General features: G+C 37.9%; 2 protein-coding genes across 3 annotated transcripts; both read right to left on the bottom strand.

The window, feature by feature from the left end:
• Nucleotides 1–2,092: 2,092 nt before the first annotated feature.
• On the bottom strand, nt 2,093–9,691 carry cacfd1 (calcium channel flower domain containing 1). The gene is made up of 5 exons (XM_041960172.1): nt 9,095–9,691; nt 6,865–6,937; nt 5,691–5,816; nt 5,357–5,464; nt 2,093–4,891 (listed from the first exon to the last, which is right to left on the bottom strand). The coding sequence occupies exons 1-5, from the start codon at nt 9,201–9,203 to the stop codon at nt 4,801–4,803; spliced, it is 507 nt and encodes a 168-aa protein (XP_041816106.1). The 5' UTR covers nt 9,204–9,691; the 3' UTR covers nt 2,093–4,800.
• A 3,533-nt stretch (nt 9,692–13,224) lies between these two features.
• Nucleotides 13,225–16,240, bottom strand: ptcd2 (pentatricopeptide repeat domain 2). 2 transcript variants are annotated; one of them, XM_041960562.1, is made up of 10 exons: nt 16,117–16,240; nt 15,561–15,653; nt 15,338–15,467; nt 14,965–15,082; nt 14,815–14,893; nt 14,646–14,737; nt 14,408–14,521; nt 14,236–14,310; nt 14,043–14,156; nt 13,225–13,767 (listed from the first exon to the last, which is right to left on the bottom strand). In XM_041960562.1, exons 1-10 carry the CDS (start codon nt 16,238–16,240, stop codon nt 13,552–13,554), a joined length of 1,155 nt encoding a protein of 384 aa, XP_041816496.1. In that variant the 3' UTR covers nt 13,225–13,551. The 2 variants fall into 2 exon arrangements, with proteins under 2 accessions (XP_041816496.1, XP_041816497.1); XM_041960563.1 differs by having other exon boundaries at nt 13,225–13,746; nt 16,117–16,219.
• Between the last annotated feature and the right edge of the window lie 1,602 nt (nt 16,241–17,842).

Genomic DNA, 17,842 nt, shown 5'->3' on the forward strand with positions numbered 1-17,842 from the left:
GCCATATTCTGCCAATCGATCCTCCTAAATCTTACACACTGGTCCTTTACTAGGTAAATTTGACTAATACATTATTTCCTTTTATAACACTTGGTTATCTTTTGTCATTCCTTGGAAATGCCAGCGTATAGTCAGGTCCACCAATCTGAGGAGCCAATGTTGTAATCTTATACAGATGTTGTGCTTACTTGCTCCTCTCCAGATTTGGCCACAGAGTACCTGGAGATGATGTGGATTCTAGAGATTTTCCCAGGGTATTTGAGAAGATAGAGGTGTAACAGCTTTTTAGCATAAATTATGTTTTTGATACAACTTTGGTTTGTTCCCCGGGTCCTGCATTCTGCTGCGCACTGCGCAATATCCTCTTAATATGACACATTTCAAAGGGTTTTATGTTCTCAGCAATGTATTTTTCCCTGAATAAGTATGTTGAAATCACCTGCCTACAGCTTAGAGCCTGCTGATGTTACACTCCTTGAAGACTACACCCTCAAATTTGCAAGCATGACCATTTACTGACTTCATACATTGATATCTCCACAGAGGCTGAGCAGTTTTTTGCCATTCAAGCTGCATTTAAAAAGTAAATCTATCTTCACGTTTTTGCCATTTGAACTGCGAAGATAGCCCTTACAAATCTCTAACATTGGTAGTTTATCAAGAGTCAACACACACTCATGCCAGGGAAAATAGGACCCTGGGGGATGAGCCCTCTGATTTCACTTGAGAATATAAACTATTACATTTTCATAAATCTTAGAAAGGTTTCCTGAAATATTTTTTTTAATCCATTTAGAATTCATTGTGAAGCCAGTTACTAATTTCTAACTAATTTCTGAACAAGACCTAGTCTACAACCATGCTAGCAGCTCTCTGAGACTTCATTGGCAGTTCTGATTAGAGCCAAAACGTTAGCATGCTAACAATATCAAAGCTAAAAAAAAATTCTTGACACCCTGAAGTATAAACCTTTAAGAAGATTGTGAGGCTGCTCAGACTTTTGCAATGTTACACTGACTTTAAAGGTGGTGTTTCTGTAGGCTAGGTTTGTTCCAAATAATATGTACTGTTCCAGTAACACACACTACAGCCATGCTAGAGGTTCCCTGAGACTTCATTGGCGCATTCGTGATTAGAGCCAAAACGTTAGCATGCTAACAATAACAAAGCTAACTGTTATGGCACAGGTAGTACTGGTAGAATAATGTTTTAAGGTATTAAGGAGTCTTGTGGCGGTGCCAGCTACTTACAAGCCACAACGTAAACTTAATGCCTTGGTGTCCACCAAATAAAAAAACACAAGATATAGAGCTTACGTGAACCGCAGTGAACTTGACTAGCGTTTAATCTCTCCGTTCTCGCTCCACTTGTTCCCCGCTGTGACGCACACTCGTCGCCATAGTGGTTCGGCCGTTTGAACAAGTGTACACTGAGCTCACAGGCGTTTCAATGAAAATGACTGTAATTAACTGCTTTGCTGTTTGATTTTGATGGTCATTAGCTTGAGTCATGCATGTCAATAACAGCCGACGGAAATTTAGGCCCTGTCATTCCAGGTTAAACTAACTAACGGGAAAGGGAGTGCGATTTATTTTTTGGAACAAAGCCAAATTTTGTATTTCTAGAAACTAGCCAAATGGTACAAAAACTGCCCCAAATTATCACATCCCACCAAAACCATTTTTACCTTCCCCTATAAATAAAAGGCATCTCAAGATTATCAATCAGGCAGCACTGGTCACCCCTCTGGGAGGCTCACCTTAATCAAGACCCACCCTCATCAGATAGACAACCAATCAAAAATTATATATATATATATATATATATATATATATAAAATATAAAATATTTTCTCTAGGAGCCATCAATACTAAGCTATGTGCCAATGCATCCCATAGATGTTGCAATACTAAGTAATTGAATATTTGGCCTTATGGTGAATCTGTAGCAAATTTCATGGCCATCCATCCAATAACTGTCAATATTTTTTACTCTAGCCATAACTGCTGACCTCATGGTGGCGCTAGAGAGAAAGTCAGGGAGGGGCAGCCCAACTTAACATAAGAAGCCAACACCACGGTAGTAGTAGCAAGTCTGTTTAATTCACTAATTATTAACAGGATCAGGATTCACATCACAACACACATTATACACATATCCCTTACAGCAATGCACTCAACACCTGCAGATGTAAATTCAAACAAATCATAGCAGTCTTGGATACATTCACTGCAATAAAGAAAAGGATGGCTGTGGACAAGGAACTGAGTGTTTATTGTTTTTACGTCTTATTAAATTTGTAGTGTAAGAGTGTGTAGTGTTCGACTGGAGCATACTGCTGGTGTGCATGTAGTGTTTAATCATTCGTGAATGCTGGTTGTGCATGTTTTAAATGTTTCACAAATGCTCAAATTATACTTTCACAGAGTCATGCTTATTTGTTCGCTAAGTCATTGTATATCTGTGATCTATGCATAAACTACTTTGTATCTGTAAGCTGTGCATTTTTTAACTATGATACCTGAGAGCTGGTGGTAATGTGTGTATAATCCGGTCACTTAGCAGCCAGTAATAGACTTAAGAAACAGCTGTAAGAGGTACGTGTAAACAGTTATTCCCAAAACATCCTTATTACTGATGACACACCAGAGGCAAGGCAAAAAAACACAAAAGCAAAACGTACATTGCTGACCACTGCATACCTCATATGAGTGACAATGGCTCTAATTGTGTGGGATGCAGACCAATTAGTCCCTGAATCAAGACACTTCTCCTCATTAAAATTTAATTGGTTTTGATAGAGTGTACTAATTAAGACTCATAATAAATATAGCAGATATCCAGGAACAGATTCTAAAACAAGAAAAGGTGCATGTTTTAAAAAGGAGAACAAATAAGCGCACATTCCAGTTTTTACATCACATCATGTACCACAAAATCGGCAACCGCAACTTGGCTACTGGCTGCTTAATCATGAGGAATCATATGTAAACAAGCTGTCCCATGCACTGTAAGCTTTTAACGAAATTCCCTCTTTACCAGAGTCCATGCTACCAAAAGTTTAGTGCAGGAATGCCACGTCTGAGCTTAAAGCAACAAAAAAAAATTAACAAATTAAAACAGAAAACAAAAATAAAGAACGGTCTTTCATCTTTGGGTATATACATTCCCAAATGTTAAAACAGTCCATAATGCCTATCTATGTTTAAAAATTCTGGCTGCAGTTCAGAGTTGTGTATGCACAGTGAGTGTAATACTGTAAAACCAAAATAACTCTTATTTTCTTTTGGGATGCTCAATACTTAAGAAAGTTTGGGTGACTCAAAAAGTAAATTTGTTAGTTGAAGTCTTTTCAAGATTGTTGATCAAAGGCTATGAAATCAAAGTGCCACACTTCAATAAATCCAACGTTGCTCATTGTGTACTTGCTGAAAGGCCCAGTGTGTAGGATTTAGTGGCATCAATTGGTGATGTTGCAGATTGCAGGCAAATGAACACCCTTCACCTCGCCTTACCCCTTCATCTCCTCTGTCAATGTCAATTTTGTGCATAGGTCAGGTCCTAATGGCTGACTGATGGGTTATTCTAACCCTAAACGTTCCCCATCCACTCACGATCTTTTCACACGTGTTTAGGACAAGTCAAGTTCTCAGCGGGATCCATGAAGGGCTCATTCTAAGCCAATGAAAACACAACAATTCTTAGGTTCAGGTGATTATACAGAAATGAAAACATGACTATGACTATTGTATTCAGTTTCTGCTGATTGAGCTAAATTGTACACACTGGTCCTTTAAATGTAACCTACTAAAAAGAAAACACAACACAAAGAGCCTATCGGTACGCAGATACTCAAACGCAGACTAATAAAGGTAAAAACTGAGGTTACTTACAGATCTCTGATGTAAGTGAATAATTAATAAAGGCAGGCAGTTTCTCTTATTAAAATTGGTAATCTAGTCCTGTTCAAAATAATGAAAATTACTGATTATTAAAACAAAACAAATACAACAAATACACACAGATCTTAATTTGTTATCTAATCCAATGCTTAGTCTGTATTGACCTAAATAAGTTTCGTACAAGCCATTCACAAATGGAAATAGAACCTTTGTAGCACCAGTTTTCACTGTTGCCTTGACTTTTAATGCAAAAATGGGCAGATACTTTCTTCTATGAATCATTCATACATTCACATAAACCCCACTGCCCAAAACTTTGTGTTGACAGTGAGGTTAGAGCTGCAAAAGAGCTGATATTAATATTTGGGAGTGCTGCCAAAACCAGGATGACGCACACAGCCAAAGTCTGAACACCAGTGCACTCTCTAAATCAGACAACTCTGAATCACAGCCTCAAAGTCATACTAAATAACCTGAAGTCAATTATGTACATTTTACAATCACATTAATTTCTATTTGGATTTCCTGAAAAGGCTTTTGGGCTACAAAGATGCACCTCACATTTTTCCTGTGAAAATGCTTTTTAGGACTGACGGCAACAAACAACAAAGGGAAACTAATAATAAATATAACGATAGCGATAGGAAGAAGTAAAAACATAAAAACAACACTTATAATCAAAGGTTTGAAGTCACAATGAGAAATCCCACTGTTTAGATACAATTAGGTCAGGACAACAAGAATGCAGCAGTTTCAGTAAATAAATAAACCCAGTGCCATTGTCATGTAGTGTCAGAACGGGAAACAGGAAAGGAGCATGGAGGAAGAGGTAGGATGGATGAAGGACAGGGAGAAAAAGTAATCTGCAAGAACTGAAGAGAGGAAGAGGAGGGGCTCCTCACTCCGGGGCCCCGTTTGTCGTTCCCGTCATCCTCTCCTCATCCCCCTGTTTCTGATGCTGCAGTCTGGCGTAAGTCACTGCGTCTCCCCTGAGAGAGAAAGAAAAGGAAGAAAGGATGCGAGAGAGGGAGGGTAATAAAAAGTTACGACGAGGGAGAGGTGGGTCGAAACAAAGGAGAAGCAGGTATGACAGGGGAAGACGACAATGTTAATTGCAAGGTTATTACATGGCTCACCTTGTCAAAAGTTAATTTGCATAAATCAAGAGGCTCATTAGGGTTGTTAGAACTTCCAAGCATAAAATAAAAATCTTATTAACTGATTATAATGTGGAATGGTGTATTTAATATGAGAGCCTTTTTTAATATGACATTTTAGAAGGGTTGTTTTGAGAGTGAGACATCAAGAGATATGAGTAATTACAAAATGTTCATATTGTACAGCATTTACTCAAATAGATACTAAATAGAATTATTAGATAAAATTCTAATGCTTCATAAGAGCTTTGATATATTACATCATTGTATGTTAGCAGCTACTAATAGACAGCTTACTTTTTGCCTAAAGATGCAAGTCCATACAGAACTCCTGTAGCAAAGGCGATGGCGTTTCCAAACAAGGTTGTAAAGGAGAAACTCAAGAATACGGGAAACAGAGCCATCCTGAAAATTAGCAACCGAGGGGACGGCCAACAAGAGACAAAAAAAAGTCAGTAAATCATATTAAGTACCTGCTGCAGATAAAAGAACCACATTCCCAAAAGTATGTCCAACAGCTTATGCAATGTTAATAACTATAAGAAATTCACATTCCAAAAATTAAATTTTTCATACAGTGAAGTACAGTCTCGACCGACATAAACCGTGCACGGCGCATAGTTGTTCTCACCCACAGTAGAAGAACGACTTCTGCCAAGGCTTGAGTTTGTCTGCACGGGCTGCTACTGCATTAGCAAACTCTATGAACTGGCAACAGAATGGGACTTCACATAGGAACAGCACAAAGGCATTCAACCTTGAGACAGGAGGAGAGAGGACACAAACACAGCCATGAATCATCTTGTGCGCTTCCATCTCGAAGACTGTACAGCTCTGACACAAATGATGGAAGTCTGGAGGAATTTAGAAAACAGCCATAATGCTGTCATTGCCCTCATTCAAGGTGTACATCTAGGGCTGGCGCTCACACATGTTCACTGGAATAGAAACAGCAAGACAGCATCTACAGTGAGCGGGTTAGTGGAATGTGGGCAGCGACTAACAATTCTTTTCATTATCGATTAATCTGGCAACATTTTTCTTGATTAATTTTTTTTTTTTTTACAATTTCTAAAAGCGAAATGGCGATGTCTTCAAATGTAATGTTTTGTCCGATTAACGGTCTAAAATTCAAACGTGTTTACTATCACAACAGACAAAGAAATTCCTGCATGTACTTCAGTATTCAAATTGTGAGCAAATCAGTGCAGTGTTTGGCACAGCGTGTTCATGCCAAGAATTTCTCCACACCTCCATTGTTTGAGCAGTACATGCGGCGACATGAGACTGCCGCTCACTATGGATGGAACATAATACGGTACATAGTAACAGAGGAATGTACATAAACAGGTAATACAAGTAAATAATGCATGGGATACATACATTACAAAAACTGTAAATCTGTACAGTAAAGCGCTGAGGGATCAGTGACATTCATGATGGTTTATATGTGACTTTTAAGTAAAACTAGAACCAGCTCACATCTGTGTCAGTGACACATAAGCCAGACTGCAGCAGAACAATTAAAGTATTGTCTTATTCAATAGATTAAATGATAAACGGGATGTTGTAACACTTTCACTGTGCAACTGGATTCTGACAGTAAAATGGACCTGAGTCTAAATGAATCAGCACCGACTTGATGATACATCAGAGCACTTTGAATCATAAATAAGTGTTTTTAGTATGTTTGTTGTTTTTACTCCTCAACAACTAAACACCATATAAAAATGTCTTGCCTTATGGAATGTGAATGAGCTAATTTATGCAACATTAAAGTAAGTGTAATATTGTTAAAGACTTACACCATCCATACTCCTGCAGCAATGTTTAAAGGGTTCACAGTGACACAGTTCCAGACTCCTGAGACGGCACAGGCTGCATGATTTGGACAAAAGACAAAGCAAAAGGGCCATTATTCAGATGAGACATATGCCAGTATACAGAAAACTGTATACTGGCATTTCATCTCAAATATTGAATCTCAGAAGGGAGGGGAATAGATCTTAAAATGGTGGCTGTTAAGATATGCTTTAAAAGCCATGATAACAAATGTGCATTCTGAATTTTCATTTATATGCTTATTGGTTAGCACTACCTTTACACTATAAACACTGCAAGAAAATCAGCATTTCAGAACATATGGAGCATGCACAGTATGTGGGTGCAAGTGGCAACAAAGATAGAAATGAATTTCAAGAGCAGTACATCACTGTTTTTAAAATTTGGCTTTACATCAGCTTATTTATAAAGCAATTTGAAACATCTGAAAAACACTGAATAAAGCCATGCAATACAGCACTCATATCTACATGTGAAGGCTACTTTGAAACATGGTTTAGCCTAAAAATTATTTCTGAACAGAAAATTTGAAATACTAATTACCACTATGTCACAATCAAAGCAGGCTACGTGTGTCACGTACAAGATCATTTGTTTCAGACAAATTACTGATAATTAGTATCATAGCAGTAGCATAATATTTCCAATATAGACTTTTTTTAGCTTTTGCCATAGCAGTGATTTGTGTTTAACTTTCTATGACTTAAATCACTTCGCTTCAGCTCTAACCCTAAATCCAATGTCTGACTGTCGAATGTCTGGAATATGTACTGCAGATGAGCTATAGGTACATTAACAAGCAGAAGCTCATTGCTAAGTAGCTCACTATTGGTGCATTGTGAAAAAGCTGTGAAAAATCCATGTCATCGTTCTACATATGGGAATCTTTTGCGGGTTCTGACAAAATGTGTTGTATGGCAACATCACACATTACAGAGTTGTCAGCTAAATCAATTAAAACAGCAGCAGTAAATCAGCCATGGCCACGTGTAGGTGTGCTATTCTGATGTGTTATGTGTGTGTGTATGTTGAGGGCCACATCGAGCTGGGAATCAGAATGACTGGAACCAGTGAAAATTTGGAGTTTTTGTGTAAAAAGAAAAACAAATCTAAATAGCTGATTAACTTTCTGTTGATGGACTAACTGTTACAGCTACAGAACAGTGAACTGTGTGGAAGTGTGAAAAGATCTATCAAAGGTAGTTAAACCTCTCCGATCAGCACACAAGAGTATATTTTATTCACTATTGAGACAGACAATCAAAAAAGCACATCGGCATTTCTCACTTTCTTTTCAAAACAGTCACAAATATTTCTTAATTTACCAATGTCTACCAATTATTTATCATTTACGAACATATGGTATGTATAAGGGACACCCAGTCGTCAGCACCGTACAGAAGGCTGGTTCAGGCTGAAACTCTCAGTGAGAAAAGAGGTTATATGTGCCTCCTGTCTATGTGAATTACTGGGCCAGACAAGTGCAAAATGTCACAAACAATGGAAGAACTACAGTATGTTGCATATCCTACTCCTTTAGACCATCCAGCCTCCTTAATAATACAGTGCCCCAGGTTGTAAATGTGATACAGGCGCTGTGACTCTGGTGTCACTGTGAAGGAGAGACGGCTGCAATGCTGCTAGAAAACTGCAACTCCAGCAGCAAAAATCTCTTCTGTGTAACACTAAACCCCTGAGGGAAAGACACCACGTAGCTGCTGTGGAATATGTGTGTTCATATCACAGTTAATTTAGGAATAATAAGATGTTGGGACATGGGCAAGCCATGCACACAGGCGGTGTCCAGCAGTGGCTGCTGCAGTGACGGGACAATGGGCCTGACAAAGCTTTTGTCTAACCTGGCTTGGCAACTGGAAGTAAACACAATAAAAATCATGTTTTTATTTATTTATATTTTTCCATATAGTAATCTGATGCCCTTGCTGTCCTGCCTCTGCTCTCATTACCATATTAATGTAGAGCTTAAGAGTCCACACAATAAAAAGTACCAAATAGGCTGACAAGACAATAAATTTACTTGTCTGTGGCAGAAAATGGGACAAGCTTTAAATGTCAACGAGCACACTAAATAGTTCACTATACACGACGTTATGGCAGGACGTGGGTTTCTGTTGGCTTTTCGTGCATCTATTTATAATGTGACACAAGAAATGGACTTTGACAACTACTTACATATTCCTCCCAAAACCCCAGCTATTTTGCAGAGCCATCGGTACCACCATGTCATGCCATCATCCTCCGGTGTGGCTTTAGTAGACGCTGCAGTATCTTCAGAGCTCATTGTGTTTTTCTAGCGATGTTAGCTAAAGCAACACAGAGCCAGTATTTCCAGATGTCAGCCTGAGACCACCTAAACAATAGCTAAGTTAGCTAGTCTCAACAAACTACTGCTAACTTGCTTATTACGTACAACACAGCGGCACCTATTAGTAAAACCAGATTCAATCTCAAGTTTTAAGTTTTTTTTTAATCTTTTCTTTCCTCTGTCTACTGGGTGTTATCAGCAGTTTGTCACAAAGCTTCCCCCTGTTAGTGTAAACCAGCTAACCGGCTAGCTCATGCTAAAAAGCACCGCCATCAGCTGCCGCTAGGAGTGGATATCACCGCTGCATCCGTTCTAAACTATCATGTAAGATTATGAAAGAACAAAAACTATCCTGAACTCCCTTTCTACTGTCCTATAACTGTTTACTAACGTTAACCACCGGGTTTGTTTGGATTAAAGAGCTGCTCCGTTGTTCTCCTCCCTGGCTACTCCTGCTCAGCCGATGTCAGCGGTGCATTGTGGGAGAGATCTGATGTGCGTCATGGTTTGTTTACATGGCGTTCCAATCAGCCACTTTCTGCACTTTTCAGAATATTTACTACACATGTTTTTATTTTTATAGCAATGTCCAGCTGAGAGGGTTTATACGGAAAGTTTTTTTTTTTTTTTTTTTTTTTTTTTACAATTTTTATTTATTTGTTTTTGTTAACAATACATTGTAATACAATCTCCTCTAGATAATGGAGAATGAAAAAAATCAAATAACAAACAACAACAACAAAATCAACCAAACAAACAGAAAATACAATCATTAAGAGCAGAGCCTGTATACAGTTATGTAAGATCTAGTCTCTCCTTATATAATAACCATTTCCTCCATCTTTTAACAAACAAGTGTTCTTTCACTTTCAACTTGTATGTGAAATGTTCCATCACCAATATGTCGTCTATGATTGACATCCATTGTTTGTTACCAGGGGGTTCAGTCTTGAGCCAGTTTTTAGTAATGGCCTTCTTCCCAGCCACCAAGAGAATCTTAATCAGATATTGGTCTCCTATATGCACTGATCCATCCAAATGTCCAAAGTACAAAACAAGGCAAGATTTAGGAATCATATAGCCCAGCACATTGCAAAGAACTGAGTGAACATTCCCCCAGAAGGGCTGAATATTTGTGCAATTCCAAAAAATGTGTGTGTGATCTGAATCTATGTCATTACACAGTCTCCAGCATGGCTGGTGAGTATTCAACTGTTTGCTTTTGATTCTAGGTGTAACAAAATATCGAATTAAATTTTTCCAATTAAATTCTCTCCATCTCAGTGACTGAGTCGTAGTTTGATGTGCTTTCCATAGATCGCACCATGTCCCTTCTGGAATCTCCTCACCCAGCTCCTGTTCCCACTTAGTTTTAACATATAATGTCGACTCCATTTTAGATTCCATTAAGCAGCCATATAAAACAGACACTGCTTTTGGGATAGGATGACTATATGCCTTAACCAGTAATTTAACGATAGGATGAATTTTATCCTCATTTATTTTGATATGTTTTATATAATAATCCCTTAATTGCAGGTATCTAAATAAATCCTGATTAGTTAGATTGTGTTCATTTTTTAGGTCTTGAAAACTTTTCATTTCATTTTTTTTTTAAAGTTGTGCATATAGCTGTAATTCTCTTTTTTGCCCATTGTTTAAATGTCTCATCAAATTTACTCGGTGCAAATTTGTCATCATAAGCAACCCATTTTAATAATCCGATTTCTTTACCTATTTTTAATTGTTTCACTGTGGAATACCATATATCTAAAGTAAAAGATATCACTGGGTTTAAGCTATGTTCCCCTCTTATGTAAGTAGAAGATTCAGTTTCCCCTATAGTTGTTTGAATTGGTTTTTTATGAATAGAAATTTCAATATCTTTCCATCTAGCTACATATCCTTCATCACACCAGCAAATTAATTTACGTAGTTGCGCAGCATGAAAATACTCTTTTAAATTTGGGAGTGCCATTCCCCCTTTATCTTTAGGTAATTGCAGGGTGGTATAACGTATTCTGGGTCGTTTACCTCCCCACACAAATCTTGATATGCATTTATCCCATTTGTGAAACTGTTCTTTTGGTACATGTGCTGGTAAAGACAAGAACACATACAGTAAACGTGGCAAGATGTTCATTTTTACCACATTGATCCTATCGATTAATCCCATTGGGTATGTAATCCATCTGTCAATATCTTCCCTTATGTTTTTAGCAATGTGTTCATAGTTGCTTCTATATAATTTGGAAAGGTCTTTAGTTATGTTTATGCCCAAATATTTGATTGATTTGGCAGCCCAATTTATTTGCCACTCTTTGAGTTGTTGGTTTGGTGAACAATTGAACATGAGGACTTGAGTTTTAAGTATATTCACTTTGTATCCTGAATATAAACCAAAAGTTTCTAGAGCTTGTGTAAGCTGCTGAAATGAATTAAGTGGGTTTTTTAAATAAATTATAATATCGTCCGCAAACAGCCCTATTACATGTTTTTGTTGATTTATATCTATGCCAGTTATTGAGGGGTCTTGTCTCACCATCTGGGCCAACGGCTCAATGTATAAGGCAAACAGTGTTGGACTAAGGCAACAGCCCTGCCTAGTTCCTCTCTCCAAACTAAATCTACCTGACAGAGAGCAATTGACTTTAATCCTAGCTGTGGGCCTGCTATAGATAGACCTGATGCATTGAATTGACTTACTATTGAATCCAAATTTTTCCAAAGTTAGATATAAAAATTCCCAATTGACTCTATCAAAAGCTTTTTCTGCATCTAAACTAATCAAAGCAGCTGGTATATTATCTTTGTGTATTTTATGTATAATATGTAATGTTCTTCTAATATTGTCTTGTGTTTGTCTATCCCTAACAAACCCACATTGATCTTCGTCTATCAGGTCTGGTACAAAATTTTGGAGTCTATTTGATATAATTGAAGTGTACATTTTGTAATCAACATTCAATACTGATATCGGTCTATAATTTTGGCAATAGTTCTTGTCTTTTAGGGGTTTAGGGAGGATTGTAATAATTGAAAGTTTGATATTTTGATGTTAACTATTCATAGAAATGATAAAATCCCACGTGCGGCTTCAGGTCCCCAGTTTGTTACTTTGATGGACAGTATTACCATTATATTGAAGTCATGATCTAAGCATCCTTTGTTTGAAGAATAAATAAAACCCTGAGGGTCATTTAAAGGATGCACCCTAATTCAGGTCTGTCTTACAACAACAGTCAGGTGCCCACACTTTAACAAGTTTCCAACAACAACTTCAATGAAGGTGATGTGAGATAAAAGCCACAGTCCTTGTTCATGTGAAGCCAGTTTGTGGCTTTTAAGTCCAAAATTCCCTTTAAGGGAACCCTCAAAGACTCAAACCATCTGGATAAAAACTATTCTGTCAGAAAAAAAGATATTAAATCGAATTCCTCAATTGCAATTATGTTGCCTATCCAGGTAGCCAGTAGTCTGCCAACTTTGATTAGATTAGGAAATTAAAGATCATTCAGTAGACTGAATATTTTTAATCCAGATGGCTAGAAGAGTCTTTGGGTATTCTGAATTTACTTTAAAATAAATGGCAATTTTTTAAAACAACCTTTTGGATTTTTCAGGTTAATCATCTTTTAGAGAAACTGATGATCACCATCGTGACCCAAAGGTATGCAAATGCATACCTAGTACATCAACAAATATCTTTGTTTGATAAATAATTGAAATATAGAAAGAAAAACACAGCTTTATACTTTGGACCGCTGAAGCCTCACATTAGCTTCAGATAAACTTTGGAACGTACTTTTGCACAAAACAGTCTTACACCAAAAGCACTGAAAGAAAGGATGAATGACCACAGCAAGCGAACTGCGGTTTCATGCACATATGGGCACCTGACTATTGTTTTGAGACAGGCTTGAATAATTGTGAACCAATCTTTAAAGATGGCAAAACAAACCTTATCAAAGCAACACAAATCTTTTTTTTCCTTAAATATCTGATTAATCTTTAATCACGTATTCACATTTTTACATACATCACATTCTTTCCAAACCACCCCATACAAAACTGTAGTTTCCTATCAGCAGCTTTGAACTGCCTGCAGTACAAACATGAACTGTGACCTTTTTTATGAACTTTGCAAAGGGATTACAAAAAGGGACAAATGTCTATTGTGCCTAGGGATGACTGCGTCTGTTCCAGGAGAGGGGGAAAAAGCAATTGTGACAAAGTCAACTCTAGCCACAAAAGGTGTTTTTTGACCAGCTCTGTTCAGCCTCACAACAGACATTTTAGTCAAGGGGCTCACATACAGCTTCTCTCACTCTGACAGCAGAGTGGAGTGTAGTGGCTTCAGGGTCCTTCGGCTTGTCCTCCTCTCCTCCATTATTGGTTTCCTCTTCCCTGTGGGTGTCTGGCAGAGCATATCATCGAGGGTCTGCTTGATCACCTGATCAGCTCGCTTAAGCTGAGTAACTATATGCTCCACTTTCTTCATGTGGGGTTGGCCTTCACTCTGCAAGCACAGCACATCCACCTGAAACAAGGGAAAATCTTTCTCTGTAGTTTGTACTAACTCACAATAATTCTGATCAACAGTCCCAGAAAGGATTCCTCAAACCTTTTTATTTCTACATCAGGTTTGTCATTATTTCTGTTTACAGAAAAATTGTGTGGAAATTTATAAAAATCCCTCTCCAAGAGTGAAAGCACTAATGTGTTTAAACATTAGAATTCTGCATCCTTAGCTAAGCTGTCACTTTTCTTAAGTAGCATCTGTATCACTGATCCAACAGTCAGACTTTGACTTACCACCTCCTGAGAAAACTGAGGTTTCTTCACAAAAGAGGGGCTATTAGGTGACCTGGTTGAGGACAGGATGGAAATGGCATCTGTCACTGCTCCTGACTTTGCCAGTATTAGCACCTATATCACAATGAAAAATATTAACCACTGATCAACAACAGCAAGAACTAATGTCTACGGTTACATGATGCACCCTTACCCTCAAATTTTGGCATAATCTGCTGTCAGGGCTCATGATTTGTGAATATAATGACTGTGCCCTTTTAATGTCATTCTGGAAAAAATAAAGGAGAAAAAAAGATAATTGATATTAACATTTTCCACACCTTTTTGCTTGAATGAAAGGAACAGAATGAGAAGCTATCACTCACCTGTCGCAGTGCTAATGCTACAGCAAAGCAGTAAGCATGTCTGGGGATGAAGTGCCCTTTGGTCTGTGCCTCCTCTATCAGAGCAGTGCAGATCTTGTAGGACTCCGGGGTGTTCTGACCAGCATAAAACCGAACATTAATTGACCGCAAAGGGTTTTTGCATCCGAAAACATTATCTCCTCTGAAAACTGACTCTTGGAACTGTAATATAATAAATTTAATTTAATTTAACCCGTACCAATTTATAGCAGGTGCCACATGCCAGTGTCATTGTGTCTTTATTGAATTGTATTTTTTGGCTCCTCATGGTTCCTAGTACCTTCAAGGCATCTGAAATATCCAAAGTTTGGAATATTACATACATGTGAAAATAATTTCAGAGAAAAAAGGGTTAATCTGTCACTTACCTTCATAAGAGCCTTTCATGAATAACATGTCCATGGTGATATTAAAGGATGTTGCGTCGTTGAAAAATCCTCTCATACTCTGTTCAGGCAAGTGAGAGGAACCAGTTACCAGTCCAATAGTCAGGGTTTTGGTTAATTTGGTTAATTTACCTCATCTGTAAGTGTTGCAGCAGCCAAGTCCTCCAGTCCAAGCTCATAGCACAGCCTTACGAAGAGAGGACCAAACCTGAACTCTCCAAATGCAAAGTTCTGGTTCTCTTGGTGATACCTTGTGGGTGCAAATTACAGTACATTCATACCTGATTTCGATTCTTGATACATGATGACAGTCGAAACCATATTGAAGATTGAAGTGTTGTTTTTTTTAAAGCAATTTTTTGTTCTGTCAAGTGGATAGCATCTCATTTCCTTCTCTCTAATGTTTGTGAAAGGCAACGCAAAGAAAGCCCAGAAAAGAATATGTTGGTGCCAAAATTATGTGTGTTTATGCATTACAAAATTCTCAATAAAGGATATACTATACCTATAAATGGCATTTCTGGCTATCGCCACATCATCTGCAGACTGGCACAAGTGAAGGAGAAGCTTCAGCTCGTCTCTCATGATCAGCTCTTTTCCTTGCAGCTTCTGGCTGAAGAGCTCAAAAAAATTTTCTGTAAAACGAGGTGAAAACATGAGATTTTGTGCATTGTAGCAACACATGACAAAAAATTGCAGCTTAGAGCCAGTGACAACAACTACTTCACCTTTGGATCCACTGAGAAGGTAAGGCACGGCCAGCTTCCTTTGCTGGAAGTTTTGTAGTTTAATAACATCATCTGATAGCAGATACCTCTTAGCTGCAGAGAAAACAAATTTTCAGATGCAATAGCCAGCGTGCTATTGGCTAGCATTATATAGCTAGCAAGTCACTAATCACAACGAACGAAACAACCACCAAAAATAAACAAACTCAATTTTAACAACAGCTTGTTCCCTTGAGATGCCCTCATTTCACAATTTAGCATAGCTGGTTCGCTTATACTGTGGCTACCATACACTTCAAAATGTCAAAACAAAATGGACAGCATGCATTTTTTTTTACAAAACGAGCAAGTAAAAACACAGGCAAACCGACTTTTCAGTAGGTTTTTATGAACAGCTGAATAAATTTAAAGTTAGGTAACGTCCCTGCAGTACCTTTGTACCCATGTGGGATATTTGCAAGCTGCTAATGTAGCTTCTTTGTCTGCAAACCGGCCAGTTTTAATGCTCAGCTGTGTGTCAAACAGGACACACTTTGACAGGTTTTATTCATCTTACCTCCGACGCCGCTTTCAATCCAGCTGGGCTGTACACCACCACATAACAGTCCTTTAGAGGATACCAATGACCGACAATGTTTACCGACCCTAGCCAGCGCCATCATGCCCACTGACTGTACCATGGAGATGAAAATAGAGGGGATGCTATAGGAGACGTGAAAACGTCAATTACAGCCTGGAATAGCAAAACACATTTTTGAATGTTACACAACAATACTTTAACGGGAGTTGGTAATCGTACGCAGCTATTTCTTTTAATTTTGTACTAAGAAATAAGCAGTTCGTGCCAACCAATATAGCAGATGGTACTATCCAATATGGCGGCGCTCAGTCATCCTGCGCACGAATACAATGAGTTTTTATTTCATTAATAATAACAATACAGTTATTTTTCATTTATTTCTAATCTGTTAGATCTCTAGTCATTCAGTCTAGTCAAGTTTTCTTCGCCTGAAATGGGACAAGCTTTTTTTTTATCACCGACCAACAGAGCAGCTAAAAGGGTGTTTATCTGTAAGCCTGCAGGTGGTACTGTTGCACTGCACCGCAAACATGTCTATTGAATTTGTAGCTGTCAGGAAGCTAAGAGTACAATAATGTGTGTAATAAATGTGTGGGACACAGACACTCATGCACAAATATGAACTCTTGGCCTTTCAGTAGTATTGGACATCATTAATCTAAATTTGTCTATTGTATGTATCATTAGTATAGTGATACAAATGAATTGTAAATGTTTTCATTTAGGATGAGTTGACTCCCACAGCTCCCAGGCTCACTCAGATTGCTTTTGACTTCACTTTGTAAATCTTGCTGCTCATACTTTTTGAAATAAATTAAAATAAATCTGCTCTTAAATTTACACATTTTTATTGTTTTATTTCTGCAATTTCCACCTCAACTGAAGATATACCCTCATAACATTGAAATGAAGCATCAAAATGGAAAGGAACTCTTACTTTCAAATGAAAATATGAAAAGGCAGTGAATGATGTTATGATAACCAAATTGTCCAGAATTTCTTTTCATATGGTTTGTTTTTGGTCCAAATGTCATGTTGGAAAACGTAAGTTACAAGTATCATTTCACTTAAACATCCACTCTACTTCATTATAGGAGGCCTTGGTGAGCACCAAGCCCTGCCACCAGTTAGTGTACCCATTGACCTGAACAGCATTACATAACCAAGGACTTATTTCTTCACAAAGGACTCTTTGTAACCACACTGAATATTTTTTTTTATCATGTGAGAACTCTGATAGTAGTCAAATCTAAAGTCTTCATCAAACACAAATGCATGCTATGCATGTGTAATGATTATAGAATCTAATGTCCTTTATACAGGATTAAATGTTAAAATAGTGGGTAGATTCTGTGGTAACATAACTGCTAAAATTGTAGCCATGTTGAGAAGTGAGTTGAATGCAAGCTGTTAAAAAAAAGATCATTACAATGATTAAGGTGCTTCTTAAATCAACTCCTAAGATAGACTATGTTGTATGAAGAAAATAGGGCTGGGACAGGGAGGTTCCCCACTGTTGCCTTGGCAACAAGATCTCAGCCCATCCAGATGAGATTGCTTGCTCAGCCAATCAGACACAGGGCCTTGGATAATTTATGGTATCCTGCAAGGTGTATGTGTCTCTGTGGGCTTCTCTCTCGCTGTGTGTGTGTGGGCATATGTATGTCCTTGCATGAATTTAAAAACTGCTTTTTCAACATGT

This window comes from Chelmon rostratus, chromosome 19, assembly GCF_017976325.1.
Source record: "Chelmon rostratus isolate fCheRos1 chromosome 19, fCheRos1.pri, whole genome shotgun sequence".
NCBI lineage: Eukaryota > Metazoa > Chordata > Actinopteri > Chaetodontiformes > Chaetodontidae > Chelmon > Chelmon rostratus.

Bases quoted from the DNA above. Each gene is read 5' to 3' on its own strand.
- cacfd1 (XM_041960172.1), bottom strand. From the start codon at position 9,203: ATGAGCTCTGAAGATACTGCAGCGTCTACTAAAGCCACACCGGAGGAT. The intron at 5,465-5,690 runs GTGAGAACAACT...GCTAATTTTCAG, and splicing joins AAGTCGTTCTTCTACTGTGG to GATGGCTCTGTTTCCCGTAT. The intron at 4,892-5,356 runs GTAAGCTGTCTA...TTTCTCTCTCAG, and splicing joins CTTGCATCTTTAGGCAAAAA to GGGAGACGCAGTGACTTACG.
- ptcd2 (XM_041960562.1), bottom strand. From the start codon at position 16,240: ATGGTACAGTCAGTGGGCATGATGGCGCTGGCTAGGGTCGGTAAACAT. The intron at 15,083-15,337 runs GTATAGTATATC...TGCACCCACAAG, and splicing joins GCCAGAAATGCCATTTATAG to GTATCACCAAGAGAACCAGA. The intron at 14,157-14,235 runs GTAAGGGTGCAT...ATTGTGATATAG, and splicing joins GATTATGCCAAAATTTGAGG to GTGCTAATACTGGCAAAGTC.